At 47.2% G+C, this 22017-nt stretch overlaps 1 protein-coding gene and 1 long non-coding RNA gene across 2 annotated transcripts in view; one reads left to right on the top strand and one right to left on the bottom strand.

The window, feature by feature from the left end:
* THBS4 (thrombospondin 4) overlaps positions 1-22017 on the bottom strand; it is a 53660-nt gene that overhangs the window by 5986 nt on the left and 25657 nt on the right. The window contains exons 3-17 of the mRNA XM_027971492.2: positions 21618-21865; positions 19225-19333; positions 18758-18840; positions 18342-18393; positions 17911-18113; positions 16147-16284; positions 13830-13898; positions 11167-11319; positions 7761-7865; positions 7075-7182; positions 6596-6755; positions 5049-5167; positions 4121-4173; positions 1327-1520; positions 330-508 (exon numbers count right to left, since the gene is read on the bottom strand). Of these exons, the coding sequence (XP_027827293.1) occupies positions 330-508; positions 1327-1520; positions 4121-4173; positions 5049-5167; positions 6596-6755; positions 7075-7182; positions 7761-7865; positions 11167-11319; positions 13830-13898; positions 16147-16284; positions 17911-18113; positions 18342-18393; positions 18758-18840; positions 19225-19333; positions 21618-21865 (1973 nt within the window). The remainder of the gene's footprint in view (positions 1-329; positions 509-1326; positions 1521-4120; positions 4174-5048; positions 5168-6595; positions 6756-7074; positions 7183-7760; positions 7866-11166; positions 11320-13829; positions 13899-16146; positions 16285-17910; positions 18114-18341; positions 18394-18757; positions 18841-19224; positions 19334-21617; positions 21866-22017) is intronic.
* LOC132660153 (uncharacterized) lies at positions 1392-8582 on the top strand. Its single transcript, XR_009601409.1, has 2 exons — positions 1392-4837; positions 5958-8582. It is a non-coding gene; the product is annotated as an uncharacterized LOC132660153 (long non-coding RNA).

Here is a 22017-nt window from a genome sequence, read left to right as displayed (position 1 = left end):
CAGTTGGCACCCTGCAAAGAACCTACTTCTCTCAGAAGGGCCTGGGCTGGAGGGAGGAACTGGGAGACTGGGACTGACGCCTACACACGAGTGATACTGTGTCTGAAACGGACACCTAGTGAGAACCTACTCAGGGAACTCGACTCAGACCTGAATGGGAAGGAGGGCCAAAGGGAGGCGATATGTGTATGTCTGGGTGATCCACTTTGCTGTACAGCAGAAACTAACACAACTTTATAAAGCAATTATACTCCAATAAAAATTAGTTTTTTTTAAAAAGCCTGTGTTGAGAGGCAAAGCTGAGCCACCGCCAGCTCCGTGACACTCACCTGGTTCAGGACCACCCAGTTGGGGTCGATCTGGGCATCCCCTTCAGGGTCCAGGACCACGGTCTGATAGGCTCTGAAGTCAGTCAGGGTGACCTCTGCGTTCTCTGGGCACACGTCTATCCGATCAATGACCTGGTCCTGGTCAAAGTCTGCCTCACAGATGTCTCCCACTCCATCACCTGAGGGAATGGAGGAGGGGAGCTGGGTAATGCCCACCACCCCCATGCCACCCCCTCTGTGACAGGAGCCAAAGAGAGCCCAGCGCCAGGGCTAGGTCTTCAGTCTGCGTGGAGAGAGAAGTCCTGGAGCCAGCTGTGCCTAAGCCGGCCCCGGGGTCCTTGTGGTGGGTGGGTGAACCCCACTGCAGGTGGTCAGAAGGCCTTCCCAGCGGCAGCGTGAGGGTAACTGTTCAAAGCTGACCTGACAAGAAACCCTGGGTGTCCTCTAGGATCGCATCTCACTGACGGGTGGATCTTAAGTCTGACCTTACGTAAGCAAATGTCTGTAGTACTTTCTGGACTATGGCCCATAAAAAGCAGGGACCCCATGGCCACCAGACACTCTCTCAGAATAACTTACAGTGACCCTTAGGCTGAATCTAGCCCAAACTGTCCTTTGTCCAGCTAACAGGGTGGTATTAGTATCAAGATTTGAATTTGCGTATGTGGCATGGGTACGCTTACCACCATGCTCACAACTCTGCCATCTCATTTCTGGCCCTGTGCACACCTCTTCCCTGCAGGCATTGGAGCCTGTGAACCCCACCCCCGCCTGTGCTGCCCTGGCCTCCTCTCCCTCCTGCTCCCACTGGGACTCTGGTGAAAGGGGTGGGCAAGCCCCAAGCGCATGGTTGCTTCCCTGCCCTGACAGCTGGAGACACGTGGCTCCCAGGGCCCCCCTGTCCACACAAGCTGTGGCTGCTCAAAGGAGCTGGGCCCCGACAGAGGTGGGCCGCCGTGAGCCTGGCCGAGGGCAGCCCTGGGCTGAGCCCGCTTACTGTTACTGTCCTCCTGGGCGGGGTTAGGGACCAGCCGGCAGTTGTCCGGGCCAGGGGGTACCAAGTCTGGGATGCCGTCGTTGTCGTCGTCATCGTCACACTCATCACCAATCCCATCCTTGTCAGTGTCCAGCTGGGCACTGTTGATGACGGTGGGGCAGTTGTCTGTGCTGTCCTGGTGCCCATCTCCGTCGCTGTGGGAAAAGGGAAGGAGGGGCTATTTCACAGCTCAGCAGGGGACATGAGGAGGCCAGTTCTTAGGAGGGAGAGTTTGGGTTTGGGGTCTTAACCAGGCTTGGTCTTTTATTAAGCTTCCCTGGTGGCTCAGACAGTAAAGAATCTGCCTGCAATGCAAGAAACCCAGGTTCGCTCCCTGGGTTGGGAAGATCCCCTGGAGGGCATGGCAACCCACTCCAGTGTTCTTGCCTGGAGAATTCCATGGACAGAGGAGCCTGGCGGGCTGCAGTCCTTGGGGTCAAGGAGTCAGACATGACTGAGCAACTTTCACAGGTCCTTAGATAAGGCTGCCTTATGGGCCTCAGAGACCAATTCCTACTTCCCCAACCTATTGAAACAAGTAGATCTTTTCTATTCAAAATAAGGGTCAATTTCTGTGATTCTGTAACCAGATGCCCCTTTCAGTCCCTGGCACGACTACGATCCCCGCAGAGACTCTGGGAGCAGAAGAGAGGGAGGGGCAGGGGCGCCAAAGTGCTGGCTGAGAGCCCTGGCTCGGCCGTGCACGTGGCCCCAACACAACACGTGGCGCTCCGTGGCTCAGCATCCCTCTCCGTACCATGCGGACAGTAACAGCCCATCTCGCAGGCTTGAGACTGAAGGCTGATTAGAATAGTGCACATTACATTTTTATACATGAAAAACCACTTCCAGGGGCCTGGCCCTTGGGAGGCCCTATGGTGTTTCCTTTCCTAATGCTTTTCACCACGCCTGGCCAGTAGACCCGAGAAGCATCAGCTATGAACACACAAGAAGTGGACTTCCACATACTTCTCAGTCTCTGAGTCTCACTTTCTTTCCAGGCCTGACGGCCACCAGGGGAAGAGTGTGCCCTGTCCCTAGGCTTCCCTGAGTGGATAGTGGCCTCCTATGGCTACTCGGGATTAGAGCAGATATTCCTTTCACCAGTTCTACCCATGGCCCATCCTGGGCCAGCAACTACCCCCACGATGGGATGGGAAAAGGAGGCCAGGGACCAGTGCATGCCCTTCAGGCCACGCTTCCCAGATGGGACCCAGGGAAAGTGAGGTCGGCTCCAACAGCGGGGTTCCTGGGCCTGTGGCAGGGCTGTTTTCCAAAACATAAGCCTGAGCTATTGCCGTCAGCAGCCATGCCATATAGCCCTGAACGTTTTTATGCAAAACCAAGCAGTTTCTGTCCTCAAGTCTGTGGGAATTAAAATGTAGCAAATGAGTCATTTATTTTAGGCAACTTCTAGAGGCTGGTGGGACAGGATATTTTAGAAAGAGCTCAGATGGCGATCGGAGTGCAGGATGACCTGCAACAGGGAACATTCGTGATGCTCATCACCGAGGGAAGTTGTCAGGGTACCAGTCCCACCTTCCACTCAACAACAGAGATATCCTGTGTCAGCTTGTCACGGACTCGCCTCTCCTCATGCTGTGGGAACAATAATACCTCACTTATCATTTTCTGCAGGTCACCCAGGGGCCAGCACTGCGCCAGGAGCTTTACCCACATTATCTTTCATTTGCACCATCACTTTTAAGATGCATGCAATTATCTCTACTTTGCAGATGAAGAAATGAGACTCCGACTGAGAAGTATGTTGAAGTTCACTTAGCCAGCATGTACTCTGCAGCAAGGACATGGAGCACGTGGATGGAGATGGGGCTTGACAGGATCTATCCTTGAGCAAGGCTGGGCTTCAGAGCTGCTGGCTGTAGGGCAGCCTCTGAGGAGAGGTTGAGGAGGGAAGCTACCTTGTTCCTTTTGCCTTTCAGACCCCTTTCCCTCTCTCATCCCTGTCCTGCTGCCCCTATGATTCCCTACGGAGATGACAGGGTCCAGACTATCGGACTGCAGGTGCCTCTAGCAGAGCTGCCCATGTCTACGGTTTTGATGTTGTTATAGCATCTGATCCAGCTCTTTGTCCTAACATAGGCCTCCATCCGTGTGGGACTAGCAGGGCTGACAGCATTCATTTGCATAGAACAATTCCACCCAAGAAAAGAAAACTGAATGAAAAAATTCCAGAGACAATGAAATCACAAAGATCTCTCAGCAAACTGGCAGCTCTCTATTTGGGGGCTGATGGTGAAGCTTCCCTGAGCTGAAAGAATATATAAGAGCAAAAGAGCTAATATCCATGTAACAGAAACTGTGATATGTACTTTCCATAAAATTAGCTCAACCTCCACAATCATCCTAAGAGCTACATTCCATTTTTAGCCCCATTTTACAGATGAGGAAATGGAGGCACAGAGAGATGGGCAACTGATGTGTACGGTTAGCTGATGTGTGAGTGGAGAACTGGGATTTACATCCAGGTGTGTCACTCCAGAGCCCATCTCTAACACGGCCTCTCCTGTGATGGAGCCTCAGTTGCTCGAGTGCCTCGTGACCCCTCCTGATACAGTCAACTCCTCCATCCACAGAGGTGCAGCGACCCTGACCAGAGAGAGAGCTATTGTTCCTCTAGCAACTCAATCTACCCAGAGAGCCCCCAAAGCACAGTAGCAGCAGAAAGCTCTGAGAGAGAAAAATCCCTCTGGACTTTTCATCTGGTCCTATGCAGTTGGGAGACGTGCCATACCTGTCCTGATTGGTGTCACAGGAGTCCCCAACCAGATCATTATCCACGTCAGACTGCAAAGGGAACAGAATGTGTTATTTATCCCTAGGCCTGCACAGAACGTTCCGGAGAAGGCAGACCTGGCCCATCATCACTGGATCTCAGGAATTATTTCTTTGAAATTGGGGTGGTGCAAACTGCAAAAGGACAACACCATATTGGTGTAGGCACAATGCTGAATTTTCAAAAAAGTCTTCCAAAATATCAAGCTCCAAGGACGGGCTGCCTACACACCAGATGGGCTGACTGGAGAAGGGCGCCGGGGCAGTGTGGGGGCAGGTGCAGACACGGCCCTCCGGCTCAGGTCGGAAGGGGGCCAACCACAGACACGAGGATGAGGCAGGCAGGTTCTGCTTTGCTTCTGCATTTTGGAGTGGAGCCAGAACGGGAGTGAGTCAGAGGGCAACAATGACGACCCCTTCCCAGGGCTTTCAAAATACGTGACACATCACACCCAAGGATCCAGACAGAAAGGAGCAGAGAAGAGAAACTGCGCATCACTGATCGAACCTTATCTGAAATGTCCATACACAGGGGTTTGGGGATGAAAGGGACATGAGGCTCCCCATGGTTAATTTCCATTACATTTTCCTTTCAGCAGAAAAAACAAAAAAAAACTTGTCCTGAGCATCCTTAGATTCCTATGACTGACCTCAGAGGGACTCTACAGCCTGTGAGGTGAGTCAGAGGGCCCCAGATGTCCTGCAGCGTCCTTCCCATCACCTCCAGTCCTAGGTATACAACATTATCACCTCTGCTGATAGGAGGAAGGCGGCAGCAGCGAACGGGGCTGGTGGGCTCTGCTGGCTTCTTCCAGACGCTGGTCTTAATGTGCATCTTTGCATGGGGCGCTCAGCCTGGGGTTCGGCTTCCTCTGGGTCCTACTAACCTGGTTCGGGTTGCTGACCTCAGGACAGCTATCACAGGCATCCCCTACACCGTCACCGTCTCTGTCTTCTTGGTCACTATTGGGAACTTTCTGGCAGTTGTCCAGGATGTTTTTTATTCCTGCAAGAGAGGAATGCTTCCCTGAGTCAGGCGAACGTCACAGAAAGGTCTGGAGCACAGACTTTCAGGAGCTGTAGCGATCAGGCCAACACGCGGGGAGTGGCATCTGCCAAGGCCATCCTTGGGGAGCACCAGCCCTTCCAGCAGCTATCTGCTGTGTGTGCATGCTCAGTCATGTCCAACTCTCTGTGACCCCTGGACTGTAGCCCCGCCAGGCTCCTCTGTCCATGGGATTTTCCAGGCAAGAACACTGGAGTGGGTAGCCATTCCCTTCTCCAGGGGTGCAGTTATCTTGAGGTAACATCAAAGGATGAATTCTGGGAGGCTCAAAAACGAACAGTGACTTGAGACATTTATCCAGCAAGTTAGAATCTGTCCAAGGTGTTGAGGGCTATCACTGTGTCCAGATGAGGCATCAAGAGGGCCAACCCCGGGGAAGGAGGAGCTCATGGGTCTGTTACTACCAGGGCCCCAGGGCTTGGGTGGTGGTGGGCTGGAGCCAGGCCCTTCACACCATTTCTCCCCAGCTTCCTGTTCAATTGTGTCATCTTCTCTTGGTACCTTGGAACCAGGGATGGTGGGAGTGGTACTTAAATCCTGGAAATGCAAATGCTGCAACTCAGGGCCTTTTCTGTTCATTTTGCTGAGCTGATTTACCAGCTGTCCGGCTTATAGAAGGTAAGGTTGCATTTTAGAGAGGTGTGGATTTTCTGGAGTAGGGTGTTGGTGGGTATGGTGTATTTCTAAAAGGATATTCCTTCAAGGTCCTGTAATGTGATATGTTTTTCAGAAATGATCAGATCCAGCCTATACTTTGATGACAGTCATCTCTGTTCTATGGGAGCTATACAGAAACAAATGTCCTTCTTATGGCCTGCAGAGCTCTAGAATTGTTCTCCAGGGTGCTACTCACACAGACCAAAGTATGAGGCCCTTCAGTGGACCCTGGAGCTGGCTGATGCAGCCACCTGCCTGATGGCCCTTTCCACTCTGTGGGAAAAGACCTGATTCTGATTCTCTGCATGAGGAGCCTGACCTGGGGCTGCAGCACTTGCCCCTGCTCTGCCCCTCTCCCTCAATCTTCCACTTCTAGGGCTCTTACGCTTGAGAAGGACGGTAGGAGGGAGGAAGCTGCAGTCTGAGAAGACAGATGTCCTCCAAAGACACAGCCTTGACAAGACACTGCTTGAAGGGATTCCTACAGCTTCTGGCAATGACGTCAAGTTCCTGGAGCATGAAGGTTATTAAACATGGGAGAAATAAGTAGACAAAAATAAGTGGACCTGGGGTCCCCCAGGCTCAGGCCATGTAGAACCCCCCAGAGCAGGAAGGCCTTCAGAATCAGCAATTCTATTCCTGCTGCTAAGAGAGAACAAGGAGAAAAGCACAGATAGGTCCCAAGGAAAGGACAACGCGAGGCAAACCCACCGTCCCCATCCATGTCGTCATCACAGGCATCTCCTCTCCCGTCCCCATCAGTGTCTTTCTGGTCATTATTCAGCACATTCCGGCAGTTATCACAGGCATCCCCGAAGATGTCTTTGTCACTGTTCCTCTGGTCCACGTTGTGGGTCAGGACACAGTTATCCTAAAGGATCCCAAGACCAACATTTACTGAGACTCGCTGTGTGCCTGGTCCTGTGGTGGATGCCAGTCAACCTCCTACCACCCCACCCCCCTGCCACTGGCATGAGATGTCAGACCTCCGGGGGTCAAAGCTCCTCAGAGCTCCTTTTGTATGTTAAACATTTCAGAATTTTAGAATAAGAAGTTACAGTGCTGTGGAAACACAGGCGTGGAAATGGACCTTTGGGATGATTCATATAAACAGTGAACTTCACGGACTTTCCTCCACCGTCTCTGGCACGTGGCCATTTCCAGGCCCTCCTAGCAAAGCAGGTGCCTACCTGCTCATTCAGGATCCCGTCTCCATCAGCATCCTCATCACAGGCATCTCCAATGCCATCCCTGTCTGCATCTTCTTGGCCAGAATTTGGTACATACTTGCAGTTGTCCTAAGTTGGAGAAACACAGATCAGGGGGACATCTACGTTTGTCTTTTTTTCAGCTTTACTGAGGTATTTTAACAGACAAAATTGCAAGACATTTAAAATGTATAATGTGATCATTTAGTACATGTGTATATTGTGAAGTGATGCCTCTGCTGATTTCATTAACATATCTATCACCTTACATATTTATCCCCACCTTTATTTTGCTGAGAACATGTAAGTTCTACCCTTAGCAAATTTCAAGCATACAATACAGTGTTAACTACATTAGATCCACAGATCTTATTCACCTCATAATGGATAGTTTGTACCCTTTTACCCTTCTCCCCATTTCCCCACCCCATCTCCATCTCAATCAAAAACTATTTCTGACCTCAACACACTGCACCTATCTGACTTTATTGTCAATGGCTGTTTTGCTACATTTGAGACGCAGCTACTTTAAAAATACAGTTCTGAATGGAACCCACAGAACCTCTCCCCCATATCCGATGTGGCTCTGGAAAGCCACAGAGCGAGAGTGCATATGTGCTTGCGCGTGTGTGTGTTTGTGTGTGTTTTCTCCTGCTCGTCCCCCTCACCTTTTTGCAGTTTCTGGCCGAGCATGGCAGTTCCTCATCAGGGTAACTGTCAATGTCCACATCCTTTCCACAGATGTAGCCGTCACCAGCCCAGCCGACCCCACACTGTGAAGAGAAAGCCTGTCAAAAGCCCAGGCACTAAGCCTGGTGGGAGGATGGGGCTTACCAGGGCCTCTGCTCCTGTACACAGGCCCAGAGGGAGGGCCCGGAGCCAGGAGGCTTTGTTGGTAGGATTTTAAAACTATTAAGCTGTGTTTTGAATATTGTAGTCTAATGGTTCAAAATGCAAAAGGCAGAGTGAAAGCTCCTTCCTGCTCCTGGGCTCAGGAATCCAGGCAATCCACTCTTTTGAATACTTTCAGAGACACGCTGGGCAGAGACCAGCAAACACATATTCTTTTCCTGTTTGTTGATCCTTTAGCACAACTGGTAGCACACATGTATTCTACTCTGCACCTTGAGTTTTAAAAATTAACATGACATCTCGGGACTCTCCATATCACTGCATGTAGATTTGTGTCATTCTTTTTAATGGGCACAGATGTATTATACATCAGCTGGAATACATGTGCCTTAAGTAATTCAACCAGGCCCCTACTGGTGGGCGTCAAGTTGTTAAAGCCTTTCTCTATTGCAAACAACGCTGCCACAGAGAATTCTAGTCCATTTGTCCTGCTGCACAGTTGACAAATTCTAGTACATTTGACCTTCTGGTTTCTTAGTGTGAAATTCCTGGTTCAAGTGTATTTATTTATATTAATATTTGTAATTTGGGATTTTTGTCAAAACATTCTCCAGTGGAAATAAATGTGCACATGGGGAGAGAGGCTGTTGAGGCACTTTGCTTATCATCTTGGTGCCGTATCTCTGTATCTAATGGTCTTCTAGATCAATTTCCACCACACAGGGAACCTTCCAAGGTGCTTAACCTCTATTCATATCCCCTAACAGGAGAAGACTCTTGAGAGTCCCTTGGACTGCAAGGAGATCCAACCAGTCCATTCTGAAGGAGATCAGCCCTGGGATTTCTTTGGAAGGAATGATGCTAAAGCTGAAACGCCAGTACTTTGGCCACCTCATGCAAAGGGTTGACTCATTGGAAAAGACTCTGATGCTGGGAGGGACTGGGAGCAGGAGGAGAAGGGGACGACCGAGGATGAGCTGGCTGGATGGCATCACTGACTCGATGGACATGAGTCTGAGTGAACTCCGGGAGTTGGTGATGGACAGGGAGGCCTGGCATGCTGCAATTCATGGGGTCGTAAAGAGTTGGACACAACTGAGTGACTGAGCTGAACTGAACTGAACAGGAGAAGGTTCCCACAGGTGCGTTGCTGAGACTGTGCATTCTCTATTCTTCTGAAAAAGTCTACCCAAGTTGCCTGCCACCACCAGCTGCTGAGGGCAAGCCTTCATTGCTAGTAGAATAGGCATTAAAGTAACAGTTATTCCAGACCAGACTCTATAGGCATTTTTTCCAGTCCTTACAGTGATGGTACAAGGTCATCATTACCCAATTTTACAAAAGAGTCAACTTAGAGCAGCGAAGTCCCTTGCCCAAGGTCTCAGGGCTGGGACTTGAACTCAAGACTGTCCCAGTTCAATGTCTTCTGCCATATGTATTTGGGTAACATGAGTTCTCCCCCTCATATCCATATCCTAGTGGGCCGGGTTAAAGAATGAATGATAAACCTAAGAGAAAGGCAATCCTTCCATAAGGGTGTCCGGGGTATGAGGTGGTCCCTGAAGCTCAGCCCAGGAGCAGGATAGGTACCTGAAGGAACAGGCAGAACAGAAGGGACAAGGGACAAAGCAGCCTGGAAAGCGACAAGGAGCCAGGGAGGTGGGGGGAGGGAGGAGGGGTGAGTCTGGGGAACAGCGTCAGGGCCAAGGGAAAAGAAACTTGACACGAGTTAACGTTACATTTCCTGCCCTCATTAATCAAAATAAGGTGATTTAAGACTTCCTAGGCTGCAGCCAGTCTGCTCTCAATCACGTACACCCCTCTTCTGCAACCAGAGACACGGAAGGCAGGGTTCCAAAGACACCCCTCCCATAACTACCCTTATTTCCGCTAAGTTGTTTCAGTAGGGCCTTTAGAAGGCCTGGAAAGCACACCCATGGGGGCATCGTCCTTGACTCATTTTAATGAAGAAAAAAATTTCCTCTAGGAACAAATACGTTTTTAATGAGCCATTTTCTGACAGATTAAATTATTTTAGTAGTCACTCCAAGTGTATTAATCCTTCACCATCTGTCGCTGGGCCTTATTACAAATTCAAAAACACATTAAGAGCCCCATCACCCACCATCCCAGGGGAGTTGTTAATTTGTTCACAAAAGATGAGGATTTAAACATAGATATATGCTTGCCTCTCAATGGGAATAAACAAGCCCCATTGATAGGAATTAAAGAAATTGTTGGTTTTTTTTCTCCCCCTTCAACCCAGGTCATTCCCTTGTCAGTACCTTGTACAAATTACTTGTACCACTGGAGAGAGCGGATGGTATTACAGTTATTTCTTTAACTTGGTTTTGATTCTCTTCATTCTTCCTATTTGAAAGCCATATGCTCACAGTAGAAAATTTTGAGAACAAAAAGGTAAAGAAGTCCGCGGTATGAAGAAGGGAGAAGGCTCCCAGAATCCATCCTGCGGCTTAGGCTGACTGCTACACCAGACTCTAAGGGGCCTGCCTCCCCAGGGAGGAAGAAGCAGGATGTGAACAGCTGAAGACGGATTATTTAGCCAGGTCTAGAAGCCCCCTAGTCCCCAGGACTCCGGGGCTGGGGATTTGGGGACGGATGGCAGTAACAAGCTCCATTCCTCACCAAGGGCCCACTCCACACCTGAGTGGTGGGAGACCCTCGCGAGGCTGAAGTGCCCTGCCCTCCCCTCCCCAGGCGGTTCCCGGGCAGGGAGCTGCATGGGAAGGAGAGTGCTCAGGAGCTCCTCTTGAGCCTGGCGTAGGCGGGCACAGAGAACAGCTGGTGCTGTGGAAGGTGGAGGGTTTACTCAGGGCAGTTCATCTCCCGGAGTGTCAGGCCAGACTTGGAAACTGGATGTCCTCAGGGCGAGGACAATGAGGAAGGGCAGTGTGCTCATGTAAACCAGCAGCTTATCGAGGGGACTAGTCGAGGGAAGCCATCTCTCCCCGGTCCTGGGGCTCACCTCCTGGGCCTCCCACAGAGGGTTTATGGGAGCTGGGGCTCCACCACCAACCTGCCCAGGAAGACGGTGTTGACCCATGGTCAAGAGAGAGCAAAGGTGGCTGATGGTTAGGTGACTTCAGATTGCTCCCCACAAACTTCAGCTGCCTCTGTTACAGCCACATCCTTCATTTATTTTGATGGAATTGCTTTCGTTTTTGAGTACTTTTACTCTGAAGCAAGCAGCAGATTACTTACCACACATGTCACATCCCCCTGCCTCTCTTCAATGCACTGGGCGTTCACACTGCAAGGGTTCAGTTCTGGATCTCTGCAGTTTCTTTCCATTTTGCATCCCCTCATCTGATCACCAATGTACCCTGGTTTGCAAGGCCCACAGCGATAAGATCCCTGCAAGGAGCAGAGCGAGACGATGTTCAGACCTGGGAGCAAAAGGCCTATGGTGGTGTCTATTTGTCCATGGACTGGATGATGCCAGGATGAAGTGAGCCCCATGCCTGCCTCTGTAATGTGTGTGTCTTATAACATTGTGTGAATATTGAGGGAGACACCAGCAGACTGGAAGCCACAGCCGGCCACAGAGACATGAGAGAACAGAACCAAAGGCAGAAGGCTGGCTGGGGAGCTGCTTGGTCTTGCAAGCTCCACTGTGGAGGACAAGGAGGAAAGGGGTGAAAACCTGAATGAAGCCCTGGGAGGTGGAGAGAGAGAATTTACTCTGGGGACAAAGGGTACAGTTTGGTTAAAAGGCAAGTTAGAAAAAAAAATTTTTTTATTATTATTTTTTTTAAAATCAAGTGATGGACAAAGAACTGTTGGTGGCCTAGCACTGAGGATTTTTGATGAGGTGGGCTGGTGGGGAAGAAGCCTGGCAAGCGAGCTGTCAGGTCCATTGGGATAGCACTTCCAAGGCAAGCCTGACTTTTTATTTAAAGACAGCTTTACTGAGATAGAATTTACATACCATGAAAGACACCCATGTAAAGTATACAATTCAATGATTTTAGTCACTCACAGCTCCTTAATCACTAAGCACAAAAGATGCTCTCCAGTGATTTTTTAAAAATATTGATTTGTTTGGCTGTGTGGGGACTTAGCTGTGGCATACACGATCTTCAGCTGCACCATGTGGGAGCTAGCTCTCTCATCAGATATAGCACCCAGGCCCTCTGCATTGGGAACATGGAATCTTAGCCACTGAACCACCAGGGAAGGTCCTTTTGTTTTTTTTTTTTTTTTTTTTTGCTGCACCTCAGGGCTTGTGGGACCTTAGTTCCCTAACCAGGGATTGAACCCGGGCCCTGGAAGAGACCTACCTACTGGACTGCCAGGAAATTCCCTCCAGTGATATTTCTTGGTCTGTTAGCCTCACTGAACCACAGCCTTTGGTCAGTTCTCTGCTTTTCTTTGCTCCTCTGCTCGCCTTCCTTCGCCTACTTGTTCATTTTTGAGGTTCTCTAGAGTTCTACTTTCTAGACAATTCCACTGCCTACTTTTCTCCTCCCAGGGTGGCTTTAGTTATCATCTTCACGTCAGCGTCTCCCAGATCTATCTCTGCAGACTAGCTTTCTGCTGGTAAAAAGCTAAGAAGCAGGAAGTCCCAGTATATTAGCAGGCAGTGTCAGGAATATAAACGGTTCTGCAGGCAAACTGGACATCTTATGAGATGTGTGGTCTTCGCCTAATTATTTAACTTTACTGGGCCTCAGCTCCTTCAGCTGTGAAATGGGAATAATGATAGTGCCTACTGACAGATTGTTGTAAGGATTAAAGTAAATGGCAATATTTATAAAATGCTTTGACATACAAGGAAACTAGGAACCTAGAGATTAAAAACCTTTCCCAGGAACATACAGTAAGTGAGAAGCAGTGATGTTTAGTTGTGCAGTCCTGTCTGACTCTGCGACCCCATGGACTGTAGCCCACCGGGCTCCTCAGTCCATGGGATTTCTGAGGCAAGAGTATGTGGAGTGGGTTGCTATTTCCTTCTCCAGGGGATCTTCTGTCCCAGGGATTGAACCCATATCTCCTTCATTGGCAGGTGGATTTTTTTTACTGCTGAACCACCAGGGAAGCGAGAGGCAGCGGTAGCTGGAGCCACTAGTTCTTTCCTGACGGTCTATTCTGATACATCTACCATCCTGAAAAAGTCAACAGAACTTCCAGAAATAAAACCCTTTTCCAAAGAGTTAAAATTTAGACCCCTAAGTGTTAAACAGTTTAATACAAATGACTTTTGAGAAGTTCCGTAAAAACGATGAATACCATTTGGGAATTGTCACCAGTAAAATGCCTATTCTAGAATACTGAACTATTAATACAAAACTAAGAAGCTCTTCCTATTTAAAAAATATAAGAATGATAATATTTTATTAAATAAACATTCATCTGAAAGCCCAACACTGCAACTTTGAGAGATGGTAAAGAACAAGTTTGGCATTCTGAAAATGATTATTTTGGACACGCTACTCTTGCTTGTGAGATCTTAGTTCCTGGACCAGGGACTGAAACTTGCATCCTCAACATTGAAAGCACAGAGTCCTAACCACTGGATTGTCAGGGAATTCCATCATAAAGTTATTCTTATATAAAAAATTACTTATCCATTACTCTTACAGTAAAAACTCTTTCAGCACAAAACTTTTTATTTTGTGGCTATGCTGCACAGCATGTGGGATCTTAGTTCCTCAACCATGGACTGAACCCGTAACCCCTGCATTGAAAGTGTCAAGCCTTAACCACTGGACTACCAGGGAAGTCCCTCAGCACAAACTTTTATCCTCATTTGCAAATCAAATCTATTATGCCCCTATGTTCTCTACTGCCTTGGGGTTATGATTTACAGACACACTTGTTTTAACAACTGGTCATCAATAACAAGAACCATGAAACATACTTACCAAAGTGTTAATACAGATAGAATTGAGAACACACGCCCCGTTTCGACACTCATCAACATCAGTGCAGACCTAGCGTGGAAAAGTTGAAAGAGGCGCACTGTTTAAGTAGACAGGCAAATACATTTTGCTTTGTTTTGACATCTTTGGTTGAAGCAACAACATGGACTTTCAGAGTGGCTGGTCATCAGAGCACCGTTTTGGCCATCTCCCTGTGTTTGCATTGGTCTGGGCTCAACCTAATTCCAAGTGATAGTTGACTCCTTGGTATTTAAAGTTGTTCAGAATCTTAACATGATTAGTCTACTCCACAACTTCAGGAAGGTTCTGCTTTATTCTGCCTGGGACTCATGCATTTCTTCTCCTCAAGGATTCCTATCTTTACTCAGTTCTGAAAAATCCTTAGTTCCCGTCTGCTCCTGTTCCTTCTATTCCTTCTTTGTAACTACACTTAAAGAAATATTAGACTTTCTTAATCTCTTTTGACCCTTAACCTCTCATCCCTGTTTTCCATAGTTTTCTTTCTCTGTGCTATATTCCAGATGATTTCCTTAGACATACCTTCCAGACAATAAATGCCCTGCTAGCTGTTTTGCTCACCTATTTTATTTTTGATGTCAGTTATTATGTTTTTCACTGAATAAATTTTACTTGGTTATTTTTAAAAACCTGATTATATATATTTTTTCCAACATTGCCCTATCCCTTAACTATGGCATCTATTTTTTCCTTTTCTCCTTCTGAACTCACTTTATATTTGTCATGTCTCCTCAGGGTAGCTTCTTTATATAAATTACATTTTTGTTTATGAGGATATCCTTAGTGGCCTTGCTTTTGCTTGAGGGTGTCCCACGGGCCCTGAGTTTTGGAGTCTCTTCACATCTTCACAAAGTGATATCAGCCAGGGCCCTGGGGATTTTATTTCTCTAAGGCTATAGTTTTTACATCAATTTTAGGGCTTTTTTTCTGCATGCTATGTCTAACACAGATTTGGAGCTCACAACTTTATGTTGTACAAGCTTGGAGCTTTGATTTGCTGTGGGGAACCATGATTTGCTGTCAACCATGTCCCAAAACTGACATCGAGCTTCCTGTTGATTTGCAGGGGGATGGCTAGGGAAGTTTTTTCATCTCCTTGTAATGAGGAGGGTAGCTCTCTGAGGCTTCTGGCTTTCTTCAGGGGTGTTAGGTCTTTCCAGAAGTATCTGCTATACCCACACAGTGCATGAACCCCAGCTTCCCACTTGGAGGGCCTATACCCATCTTCCATCTCCCATGAGCTGCTGTGGCATCAGCTTCCATCTATAGCTCTGGTTCTGAGTTCCCACTTTGTTTCTAGAACCTGCACATTTCCTTGTATTTCTTTTGATATTGGTCATGCATTAAAATTTGTTGTTACATGTTAGCGAGTTGGCTCCCTTCGACTTGAGTTCCTTCTACCATACTGGAAATCCTCTGGAAGGGCTCCTTCCTAGCTTACATAAGGCACCTGCTATTTCTTCTTGTCTGTTTCCCTTGGCTTAGTCTTGACGATTCTGTCTTTACAGAAGAGGAAGTAAAGCTTTAGGCCATTACTTTAATGACTTCTTGCCATCCCTCTGTGTCTAGCTTGGCTCCTTTCTCCAGCCTAAAAAATGATGCCCTCTAGAATTCTTTGATAGGCAGCTAGGAAATAATGAACCTCTGTCCTCTTCAAAGCGAATAATTTCCCTAAGGTAGTAAAATATATTTATAGACCAACCATTTTTAAGGGCTGAATACATCAGAAAGAATTTCACAGTCAGTCAGTTAAATAATGACCAGGATATAGTAGAACATCAAGAAATAAATGGAGACTGTCACAAACTGCTCAAGAGCTTTATGGCAATTTATAGCCGATATAAGAAGAAAGGGGGTTTTCCCCAGGGGATTACTTCTACTCTTGAAATCCTCTCATCTCTAAAACAGCTTCTGATCAGCAACAATGACTCTATAGACATGACCTAATTTTTCAAAGCTTTTATTTGTTTCCCCAGTTCTTATGTTATTGTGTCACTAATCGTTCAAACAGCTACCAAGAAAATAAGCCCAGATCCAGCCACACATCCGGTCTCATTGCCTTCACTGCTTTTCTAAAGATACTCGATGATCCCAGTTGACTAGCTTGCTCCTCACCAGCCTTGATGGACACGTATATTCAGAAATGAGTTGGAAAAACCTGCTAATGTGCCCACAGTGCCTGAGGACATTCCACACACCCTTGTGGAATGGAAAGAGACGGGAACCTACCAAAGGTTTCCTGTTGGCGATTAAAGATCAAAAGACCACCACTTCAGCCCACCTGCTTGTTTGTCTTGGCGAAATTGATCCCAACGCCCTGCAGCATGGGCCCTGTGAAGCCCACCGGGCAGGCATCACATCTGAAGCCAGGAGCCAGGTTTACACAGCGCACGCCAGGATAGCAGGGGTGGTACTTGCACTAGAGAGAAACAAAAATTCAGTCTGTGGCCACAGGGAGAACACACGCTCAAATATCCATTCATCTCTTTGCACAAACTTATGGAATCACTTAACTATCCATTTTGGGGGGGCTGAAATAATCAAAGGCAATAAAGGCTTCCAATTTCATAGTGACTCATAGAATCTCTGACCCACACGGCCTGGAGGTTACCTTGTTGTGAGCTTCGCTATAATATAGAATGAAGCACAGCCGAGTGGAAAGGGCCCTAATGTTAACCAGTCCACCTTCCAGGGCAAACTCCCTGATATTGTAACTTGGAATTTAAAAATGTCTGGGAGAGAACAGTGCTCCTGGACCACTTGTCAGGTGGCCACTGAGTCCAAAGGCATTATTAAAGCAACTACTCAAAGAAAAAGACCTTGAGAAGATCAAGCCAGGGCAGCTCGATCTTCAGTAAGACATGGTTCATCAGGGGCTGTTCCTGACTTTGGACCCCGTTGAGCCCATGGCTGCTGCACGGCTCTCACAGTCTAGGAGATTCATTCTTCTCTTTTTTTTAAAGTCACTTCAACTAATGTAAAAAACATGACCACTTCCTGCCCTTTCAAAAGAAGGAAAATTCCAGTTCACAGATAAGAACCACATGCAGTTCTGTGAAACATGTGCAGATGCTCTTCCAAAGGAGGGATGACTAGAGATCGTCTTGATTGCTTACTACCTGGCGTGGTAATCGGCTACCACAAGTCTGTAGGATGCATGTACGTAAGCTAAGCTCCTTCCAGCCTTCCTCTGGCCTGAAAGTGTGAAAGTGTTAGGTGCTCAGTTGTGACCGACTCTTTGTGACCCCATGGACTATAATCTGCCAGGCTCCTCTGTCCATCGGGTTCTCCAGGCAAGAATACTGGAGTGGGTGGCCATTCCCTTGCCCAGGGGATCTTCCTGACCGGGGGATTGAATCCCGGTCTCCTGCATTGCCGGTAGATTCTTTACCATCTGATGGAAAGACAAAGGCAGATGCTGGGGGCAGCCTTGCCACCCACTATGAACACTGCCTTCCTCGAGACTGGACCAGTGATTGGATAACTATGGTCTTGAAACAGTCTCTGTCAGAGGCTTTGCCAGTTGGCCAAACAGCCTGTATTTGCCCTACATGTCTTTCTGGCTCGGTCTCTGGGCACATTTGGTTACTCACAGATTATGGGGCCTCCTCAAAAGGTCTTGTTGGTTTGAGATTCCTCTCACTCCTGGAAGCCTTAAGAAATCAGTTGCAATCCCTAAAATATACCCTGACGCAGATCATTCCCTTTCCACATTCATACGTGTACAATAAAATCACAGTAGTCCCAGAGACTGCTTATGAGAATCAGCGGCAGAGTCGAAGGCTGAAATCTCAGCATTGCAGCAACAGGGACCGCCGCGGTGGGAAGCCCAGACAGGAGGCACAAGGAAGGCGGCCACAACCATAGGTCGAGCCTCCGCCTCCCCACCACCCATGGGTCTCTGAAGATTCCCGAGGGAGTTGTTTTTATGTGGCCTGGAGGTCAACCCAAGTCAGCCCTCGGTTATCAACCTGGCCTCTCTTCCCATAAGCCGTAGGCTGTATGCGATACCGAGGGAGGCCCCTCTGTCTGGCTGACTGTTCACCTCATCGACGTCGGAACAGGCGATCCCATTTCCTGTGTAGCCCTCAGGGCAGGGTCCGCACTGAAAGCCGTCTCTGGTGTCGGTGCATCGCACGCCGCGGAAACACGGGTTGGAATCACAGCGGCGCACTGGGGGTGTCGGGGATGCAGCGGGCACCACGGGTATCAGGGTGTTGGGGGTGGGAGACTGAAAGCTCAGAGGACCTAGACAAAAACCATCATCCACAGGTTTCCAAACCACCAAGAAAATAGAGCTGATACAGGATGTGGTTCAGCTTTTTCCGGTGAGTTTCTTTTCCCTTCCCTCCACCTCGGTGCCAAACCTCCACAGACCGCAGCCAGCGGAGCCCCCCCCCACCCCACCCCGGCCCTTCGCAGTCCGCACTTGCTGGTCCAACTCAGAAGCGTGCCAGTTACTAGAAAAGCACTTACCGCAAGCCTGGCATTCGGCTATGGTGTTTCGCAAAAATGTTGTTTCCTTGACCTTTAGAAATGGGAAGGGAAAAAAAAAAAAAGATGGAAAAGGAGTACCTGATGTATAATCCAGGAACGAGAGAATCCATGAGTGGCCAACTGTGAAACAGAACCTAAAGAAATGTTAACACGGCCCTGGGTGGCTCCCATTCGGCCTGGAGCCCCATTCTGCCTGGAGCCCAGCTATGTTTACCATCCGACAGCCCCCTAGTTTCAGAGCCCTTCCAGCAGAGCCCCAGGGCAGCAGGCTGCATGGGGCCACCTGAGGTCTGGCTCTAGGCCCTTCCCTGACTCTGCAGGCCTGCAGTGCTATCAGCTCCAACAGACAGCGTCTCTGTTATAGGGCTTTTCTGATGGTCCATCCAGCTTGTTACCTGCTGTCTCAGAAGATCCTTCACCTCTCCCAGTAGTTGGTTTAGTTGTGACATCTGCCCCAAGAACTGCCGATTAAAGTCTCCTGTAGGAACAGCGGAAGGAAAGGAGCGTCAGAAAGTGACAGCTATTTCTACAGTGACTCAAAAACAAATGATTTCCCAGAGAATTATCATGATGAAAAACTCAGGGTATGAGAATCTAACATGGGGTAAAATTCATCTAACTCGCCTAAAAAATAATGATAATGATGCCACGGCTCTAGTTAGTCCAAATTCCTATGAGTTATACAAATACAAATGCAATGAAGATACCTCTTGCCCTGGACTTTGGCACAAAAAGCCTGATTTCTGTAGACACATCCTATACACTGCCCTGCTGATAGCCCACCCTTCGTGGATAGGACCCAGCCCATCACGGGCCTGGGGGTTTATTGATGGAGGTGAGCAAATGGCCTGAGAACACATACCTGTGTTTGTGGTGGCCAGTGGCTCGCTCTGCTGCAGGAAGCAGTCTTGCAGGCTGGCCACCTGGATCAGCGAGCCTCTCACCACCAGTTTCAGCTCTTCCAAAGAGTCCTGGAAGAAATTGGATTCATACCACACATTGGTGGTGCCATTCAAAAGCCAGTGGGCATGCAGACTCACACAATTTTCATAACACAGTAGGCCTGAATACTTGGACTCTGACATCTTACATAATTTTGTGGGTTTGCATTTTTTCCTGAAGCTCGCGAGCCCTGCCCTTCTGACTGAAGCAAATATGGAAGCAGCCAGCAGCTTAGGAGAGTGCTGGCATCCAGTGTGGTCTTGATGAGAGTTCATAAGGCGACTTGGAGAAAAGAAAAGGCCCTTTTCCTTCACGGTAAACAAGTTCTTTTGTGGTAGGAGCCTCTTAAGAATTGTCTGTTTATGGAGTTTAGACTGCAATGAATAAGACATTAATCCCAATTTTAAACCCTATTACTTTTAGGATGTCTTGGCTCCAGGTTTTAGCAAAGTCTCTGGTTTCCTTGGATTATGAGAAAGAATACACAGTATATTCTATGATGCATATTGTTGTACATTTTCATGTATTTTCATATTACTGGATGATAACAGTCATTCATTGTTAGTCGTCAAGTTACTATTCTCACCCCTTAATTTTGTAGCTTTTACTTGTACCCATTATTTTATACACAGATGATAGAAAACGTTTATGTTAACTGCTGATGTAAGGTCTTCATCCTTATTTTAGACATGAGTGTGCTGAGGATTTTCAGAGGCACTCTGCTTTTCAATTTAGTTAAGATGTGTGCAACACGTTTTATGTAACAGATACTGTGTTGGAACCAGACCATAAGCTCTATGGAGGCCATGACTATTTTGCCAGCTATGAGATACCTAATGCCTAGAATGTGCATATTGACTGACTGACTGAGTAAATGAGAAGATGACTATGAAGACAGAGCATTGCGGTCCTTGCTGACAATCTAAGGAAGTAGAACTTTTGGGGAAAAAAAATCCAAAAAATTCCATCTATTTCTGATAACCTTGGCTTTTAGAAATTGACTTATTTGGTGGTGGATAGTAATTGCTGAAATAGAGACATAATTTCTGACTGTCATTCTATCTGGGCTACTTTGGGGATTCAGAAATAAAATTTAGCATATCTTTCCATTAATTTTTTTCTCTTTCTATAAATCTATACTATATATATATATATATATCTATATATATATATATATCTTTTCTCTCTCCAAACCTAGATTTTAGTCTTGAAATTTCTGCTTGAAAATGCTCTCCATATTTTAAGCACAAATTCTAGTATCTGATTCACAGTTTTTATATCAGTATCTAAAGTTTCTCAGCATTCCTAGTTATAACCGAAATTGCTGTTTATAACCTGCTTCTTTGTACAAAGGGCTCAGAACACCTTGGTACTGGGTTGGCCAAAAAGCTCGTTCAGATTTTTCCCATAACATTGTGCAGAAAAACGCAAATCAACCTTTTGGCCAACACTATACAAGCATATATAAATTAGTTAAAGCACATATAATGAAGTAATGAAACAGAAATGGAAAATTGTGATTGTGATAAATAAGACAACAACAATATGGGCCACAGTGGGTGAACATGGTTATTGATTTTAGTATGGACTTCCATATCAGATGAAACTCAGGAACTATGACCAGTTATAGTAATAATTAGAAAAGGCAAAGAATACTAATTATTTATAGGAAATGGAGTATTTCCTATAAATAACAAAATTATATTTTGTTTTTTAACAAAATTATAGAAGAAATATAGGTGGCAATTTCTACAGTAGGTGCAATGACATACTGTAAAAAATACCATCAACGTGGCATAAAACAGAAGACAGAAGTGAAGTGATATGTAAGGCCTCATGGAAGTAAGTTGGCAATAAGGTTCTTTTTGTTAGAGATGCTCTAGTAAGACCTATGGAAGAATGTTGTTCCTGGTGCTTGGCAAGTTCCAATCATTCTTTTTTACTTCTATTAAAATATTATAATTTTATGAAAGATTAAAAATAGATCATCTTACTGCCCTAAGATAGTTTAAAAGTTTTTGCTCTTCCTTTTCTACTTTATAATTATATGCCCAAAGTCTCCACTTATCTAAAGGAGTAGCTCTCAATTTTGACTTCACATTAGAATCAGTATCTTTAAAACAACTGATGCTGAGGCACCACCTCCACAGACTCTGATTTGTCTGGAGTGTGGGTCATCTAGCAGTTGGTTTTTAAGTGCAGTAAGTGATTCTAATATGCAGTCAGAATTAGACCCATTCTTGACCTCAGCCCACTCGTCTGCATTCTCAGAAACCATCTTTCCACTTTGGAAAATGGTCTGTGGGTTCTTACGTGTGCCTTCCTCTGGAAAGTCCTCAGTTCCACAGCCTCGGGACTCTGGGCGAGGCCGGAAAAGGCTCTGGGGAGGTTGTGGATGGAGTCCACGCGGGTGCAGTCCAGGAACAGCTCCACGGAGCCAGCCCCCCGGTGGAGGTTGGTCAGTCTCAGCAGCAGCCTGTGCCTCCTGCCGTCAGCCAGCTGCAGGTTGTTGAAAACCACCAGGTGAATCCTCCCGTCGTTCTTCAGGTAACGGAGGACGGCTGGAACCAAGCATGGACCAGTGAATGACGAGAGGGCTGACTCTGTGCCGAACAGCCTCCAGGTGACAGTGACAAGGCCAGGTCATCGGAAAGATGCAAGCGAGTCAGGACCATAAATGTTCAACGTTTTGTGTGAACTGGCCACCCACTGT

This window comes from Ovis aries, chromosome 7 (assembly GCF_016772045.2).
Source record: "Ovis aries strain OAR_USU_Benz2616 breed Rambouillet chromosome 7, ARS-UI_Ramb_v3.0, whole genome shotgun sequence".
NCBI lineage: Eukaryota > Metazoa > Chordata > Mammalia > Artiodactyla > Bovidae > Ovis > Ovis aries.
Note: the sequence above shows the minus strand (reverse complement) of the source record. Positions and strands in the feature narration are given on the sequence as shown.